This window comes from Leucopleurus acutus (assembly GCF_964270905.1).
Source record: "Leucopleurus acutus genome assembly, chromosome: X".
Lineage (NCBI taxonomy): Eukaryota > Metazoa > Chordata > Mammalia > Artiodactyla > Delphinidae > Leucopleurus > Leucopleurus acutus.
This window is the reverse complement of record NC_139148.1, coordinates 41,244,705-41,250,704: the sequence shown is the minus strand read 5'-3', so window position 1 is coordinate 41,250,704 and position 6,000 is coordinate 41,244,705. Positions and strand designations below refer to the sequence as shown.

Below are 6,000 nucleotides of genomic sequence, written 5' to 3'. Positions count from 1 at the left end.
CAGATTAAATCAGACCTGACATGTGGCCCACCCTGTGATAAATCCTCCACAGATGTCAGCACTCAGTTACCGTCTGACCCTGAACAGTGCAGGTGGGCCAGACCTGAAAGCTCTCAAGCACACAGGTGGGGTTTTCTCTGCAACAACATAGGCAGCCAGCAGGTTTCAGAGGAGAGATGAGCAGAGAATTCACGGGCAGTGGGGAGGAGGCGGAGAACTGGGGAGGCTAGTGAGGAGGCTGTTCTAGTGGCCCACTTGGGGTTTTCCTGCTCTCTAGGAGAGGTCTGCACGAGAAGGGAGGAGGATCGGAGGGAACGTCACACAGGAAAACAGGGTGGGAAGGCTGCAGCAGCAATGAAGTCAAAGGAGAACCCAAGGCTCTGTGGTCGTGCCAGTGAGGAGATCTGATGCTGCTGGCAAAAGAGGGTGGAGGGCGGGGAATGAGAATAAAACCTCAGAAAATCCCACGGGGAACCACCCCACCGCCCAGGCTGCAGGGTCTCCACAACATCTCTGTCACCAGAAATATCTGGCACTGGGACTGGTGAGCATCTGGCCTTTGATGGACATTTGCAGAATGGATGGATGGCCAGTGGAATGTGCAGAAGGAATGCTCTGTTCCCTCCCCCACCCCCCACCACAGCCCCTGGGCCAAGTCAGCCTATCCAACGCTCCTCCCTTTCAGACTAGGAGGCAACAAGGCCTATCGGGGGACGGATCAGTGCTGGCGGACAGAAGCTAGTGGGGATAAGGCATGAAAAGTGCTGAGGTTGGGGGTAAGGGAGAAGCTGAGGGCCCTGGAGGAGACCCAGCCTGGCCTCCTGCTCTGCCACCTGCCCAGGGACACGGGGGGCACGTACGTCATCCTCAGTGGCTGCCTGTGGCAGCATCCTCAGCATGACGATGTTACTGGCCTTCTCCTCCTCCTCCTCCTCCTCCTCCTCCTCCTCCTCCTCCCCTTGCTCGGTCCGATAGTCCTGGTCCCGATAGTCGCCGTCTCGGGGGAAGCCTGGTGGGCCGGTGGGGCTGTGCCTGTGCCGCCGCCGCCGCCTACGCTGAGTCTCGGAGCCCGGGGAGGCCTCGTAGGAATCCTGGCCAACAGAATGAGACGAGAGACACCAGACGGGCAGTCAGTCTGGGGTGGGCCTAGGAGCTGGCCGCTGGCTCTCCGAGGCAGGCAGGCTCTGAAAGCCAGGGGTGGGCGGGCTCCGGCTAAAGGCTTGGGGCAGGCAATGTGGGCAGGCCCTGGACTGCAACCCTTCTGGGGTTGGAGATTCTCCCCAGGATGCTTTTGGGGGCTGCTTTGGTGGGGAGTGGGGAGAGGCCGGTGGCAGTATTGGTGTGGGAGAGGAACTCCCACAGACAGGTGACCAGACACCATTTAAAACCTCCTTGGGAAGAGACCATTTGGGGTTGGCACACTAAACCCTGCTCTGTTTCTCCCCCCTCCTCCCTCGCCAGCTCAGCTAGCATGTGCACAATTTTTCCCTGTGCCATGGAAGGCCACACCTCGCTTAAGATTCCCAGCCTGGGCCCTGCCACCAAGTCGTGGGTTTAGGAATAGCTTAAGACCTCAGCCAGAGCCAGCCAGCAGGGCCTGGCAAAGGTGCGAGGGCTACAGCGCTGCCTTCCGGTCCCTGATCCTCTGCCTGGCCAGTCCTCCATCACCACCAGGCTCTCTCCTAACAGGGTGTGGTCACTGGATTCCTGGGTGTTGCCCAAACCATCCTTTCAGGACTAAGCAAGCCAGGCCTGGGTCCACACCCCTCCTGCCCTCACGGAGGCCAGATAACTCAGCACTCCACTCTTCCTGGTCCACCCAGGGCCCAGCCAGTGCCCTGGAGACATCCAGGCACAGCTCACAGCTGCCATCGAGGAAGCTTGGTTGCCCACCACAGGGGTCTTTCCATTGGACCCCCCAGAGGGTGGCCGGCAGCCCACACTCTGCTTCCCACTGGAAAGGAGAGCTGTCTGCTTGTGTGGACCAGGGCCCTGACGCCCCCTCAACTTGGGGTTCCCGTAAGGCAAGGCTGCTGCTTCCCGTCAGATGGGGGCTCCCTGATGGTGAACATCATGCCTCCCCACTCAGGCCAGGGCTAACTATACAACATGGAAATGGCTAGCTTCTGAGCTCAAAGTAGAGGCCTGAGGGGACTTCCCCTTCTGTCTAGAGGCTCTGCCACCACTGGGAATGCCCACGGTCAGCCCCCCAGAGCTGCTTTGCTTGGTGATATCCAAGTGATATCCAAGTGCCCTCCCAACCCTAGATGCCGGGTCCCCAAATTGGCGGGAGCAGGCAGTATAGGGCTTGCAGTGAATCCTGAACAACAGGGAAGAAGGGAGACAGGTGGTGGCCAGGGGCCCTCAGAAGTATAGAGCCAAGCACGTGGAAGTTAGGGAGACCCAACTTGGGAGAGGAGCCCTCAGAGAGGGGAGTGGGGACAGACCCTCCAGGTGAGGCAAAGCCACCGAGCACAGTCTGAAGGCATGGGAGCTGAGAGCTACCTGCACACGGTGCTACAGCCAGACAGAGGCCCTGCAGGAGCTGGCCCTCCCCTGCCCTCACCTCTGCACTCTGCTCTTCGGACGAGTCATCATAGTCGTGCTTGCCCTCCTGGCTGCCATACTCGCGGGGATATGAGCGGTAGTCCATGTCCCGGTAGTCGTGATCCCGGCTGCGGTTCTCCCCACCATCATCCTGTGAACGATCGGCGGCTCCGTAACGGCCAGTCCTGTCTCCACGACCCCCTCTGGGGAAAGAAGGATGGGGAGGGAAGAGAGGGCAATCCTTTCTGAAAGGTGCAAGAGGTGAGAGTGACCCCACCCACCCCCCTCCCTAGACCCTCAGCCCCAACCCCTGACAGGGATCCCTACATGCTGACCCCGTGGGGCCAACTGGCTCCCACCTCTCCCTCAAATTCAACCCACTTCTCTCCTTCCCTTCCCCACCTCTCCATTCCCTCACTGGGCCCTTAGATGTGGAACCCCGACTGGTCTCCTCACCTCCACCCAGGCCTCCCCTAGTTTACTCTCTATACCCCAAATGTGAGTGAGGGTTTCACAAGGCAAAGTCAATCAAGCCCAACCATATTGCTCCTTACAAAACACCAAAATGCTCACTAAGGTCCTACAAGGTCTGCAGGGTCCTGCGGGATGAGGTCCCTGCTGACCTCTTTCCTTCCACCTCATCGTGCACTGTGCTACCCTGCCCCCCTGTTCCACGGTCACCTTGCTAGCACTGGCAGCTGTCTGTTTGCACGTATGTATATATGTATGTATTTATTTTGTGCGGGCTTTTCTCTGGCTGCGGCGAGCGGAGGCTACTCTTTGTTGCGGTATGCAGGCTTCTCATTGTATGTATGTATGTATGTATGTATGTATTTCGCATGGGCTTTTCTCTGGCTGCGGCAAGCGGAGGCTACTCTTCGTTGAGGTACGCGGGCTTCTCATTGTATGTAGTTATGTATTTATTTATTTTGCGTGGGCTTTTCTCTGCTTGCAGCGAGCGGAGGCTACTCTTCGTTGAGGTATGCAGGCTTCTCATTGTGTGTATGTATGTATTTATTTCGCGTGAGCTTTTCTCTGGTTGCGGTGAGAGGAGGCTACTCTTCGTTGCGGTACGTGGGCTTCTCATTGTATGTATGTATGTATTTATTTCGCGTGGGCTTTTCTCTGGTTGCAGCGAGCAGGGGCTACTCTTTGTTGTGGTGCGCGGGCTTCTCATTGCGGTGGCTTCTCTTGTTGCGGAGCACGGGCTCTAGGCATGCGGGCTTCAGCAACATGGGCTTGGCAGTCGTGGCTCGTGGGCTCTAGAGCGCAGGCTCAGTATTTGTGGCACATGGGCTTAGTTGCTCCGCGGCATGTGGGATCTTCCTGGACCAGGGCTCAAACCCGTGTCCCCTGCATTGGCAGGCGGATTCTTAACCACTGCACCACCAGCGAAGCCCCTGGCAGCTGTTTTGTTAAAATTTCTCCTACTGCAATAACTGTAAAATAATTATCTCAACATTGATTTAATGTGCATTTCTTTGATGATTTAAAAAATTACTAGACTGGCTTCCCTGGTGGCACAGTGTTTGAGAGTCCACCTGCTGATGCAGGGGATGCGAGTTCGTGCCCCAGTCTGGGAAGATCCCGCGTGCCGCGGAGCGGCTGGGCCCGTGAGCCATGGCCGCTGAGCCTGCGCGTCCAGAGCCTGTGCTCCGCAACGGGAGAGGCCACAACAGTGATAGGCCCGCGTACCGCAAAAAATTACTAGACTGAGTTTTGGGAGATGAGGGAACCACCTGTTCGGTTCACTGCCCTATTCCCCAAAGCTTAGCTTAGTGCCTAATACTCAGCAGGTGCCCAATAATTATTCTTTGATAAAATAATGACTCTAAAGAGCACTGAGGAACCACTGGACCACCAGGAAACTCCCTCTAAAAGTATTCTAAAAGCAACCAATACATATCTACTTAAAACAAGACAAAAATGGACATCACCATAGACTACTACTAGCAGGATCCCAATCGTGGTCAGAAATGATACTAGAATATCCATTATCCACACCATTATTAACATTATTCTAAGATACTCGCTATTAAACAATTAAACAAAGGAAAAAAAGATTAAGAGCTGGAAAGGAAAAGGTAAAATTACCATTACTTGTAGATGATATGAGGATGTATCTGCCTAAGCCTAAGAGAATCAACTGAGAACTGATTATAAATAATAAGATAAATCAGTAAAGATGCTGGGTTCAAAATTAATACACAGAAATAAATATTGTGCTTGTATTCAGAGAGCCACTGTTCAGAAATAGGAAGATCCCAAGGATCACTGCATCAACAAGGTTAAATACCTAGACATGTGCAAGATCTTATGACTATACTTCACACATATAAGCCAGGATACATTTGAAATGGGTCAAAGATTTAAATGGAAGAAATGAAACCATAGAGGAAAAGAAGAATAAAACACGAGATAGTTTTTTGATAATCTTGAAATGGGGTAAACTATGACCCAAATCCAGAAGCCACAGAAGAAAAGACTATTAAATCTGACTACATAAAAATAAAACATTTCTGCTTGGAAAAAACAAAAACCGTCACAAGCCAAGTCAAGACAAACAATAAACAGGGAAAAGATAAGGGATAAAGAAAAAGGGAACTGAATTCACAGAAAATAATACAGTTGACCTTTGAACAATGCAGGGGTTATGGGCACCGACCCTCTGCTCAGTTGAAAATCCGAGTATAACTTATAGTCAGGCCTCTGTATCTGTGGTTCCTCCACATGCTCAGATTCAACCATGGATCCTGTAGCATTGTAGTATTTACTATTGAAAAGAATCTGTGTATCAGTGGACCTATGCAGTTCAAACCTGTGTTTTTCAAGGGTCAACTGTACAGATGGTTTATATTTGAAAAGATGCTCTATCTCACTCATAATGAAAGATGAAAATTAAAACCATACTGGATAGGTCATTTTTATAACACTTAAAATTTATTTTTGTATATTTTTCCTAAATCATTTTTACTGTGCTAAAATATATATAACAAGAACTTTACCATTTTTTTAAATAAATTTTTTTATTTTTATTTATTTACTATTTTTGGCTGTGTTGGGTCTTCGTTGCTGCACGCGGGCTTTCTCTAGTTGTGGTGAGTGGGAGCTACTCTTCATTGCGGTGCACGGGCTTCTCTTGTAGCGGAGCGCAGGCTCTAGAGTGCGTGGGCTTCAGTAGATGTGGCATGTGGGCTCTAGAGCGCAGGCTCAGTAGTTGTGGTGCACAAGCTTAGTTGCTCCGCGGCATGTGGGATCTTCCCAGACCAGAGCTCGAACCCGTGTCCCCTGCATTGGCAGGCGGATTCTTAACCACTGCACCACCAGGGAGGCCCAAGGACTTTACCATTTTAAAGTATACAACTCAGTGGCACAAAGTACACTCAAAATGTTGTACAGTCATCACCACTATCTATTTCTAGAACCTTTTCATCACCCCAAACAGAAACTCTG

The 6,000-nt window shown here is 51.9% G+C and overlaps 1 protein-coding gene across 5 annotated transcripts in view; it reads right to left on the bottom strand.

Moving 5' to 3' along the window:
- RBM10 (RNA binding motif protein 10) overlaps window positions 1–6,000 on the bottom strand; it is a 29,544-nt gene that overhangs the window by 12,650 nt on the left and 10,894 nt on the right. For 3 of the 5 annotated variants that reach the window (XM_082864817.1, XM_082864818.1, XM_082864814.1), the window contains exons 3-4: window positions 2,567–2,750; window positions 861–1,091 (exon numbers count right to left, since the gene is read on the bottom strand). In XM_082864817.1, the coding sequence (XP_082720943.1) occupies window positions 861–1,091; window positions 2,567–2,750 (415 nt within the window). The remainder of the gene's footprint in view (window positions 1–860; window positions 1,092–2,566; window positions 2,751–6,000) is intronic. The other 2 variants (XM_082864815.1, XM_082864816.1) reach the window with 1 other exon arrangement.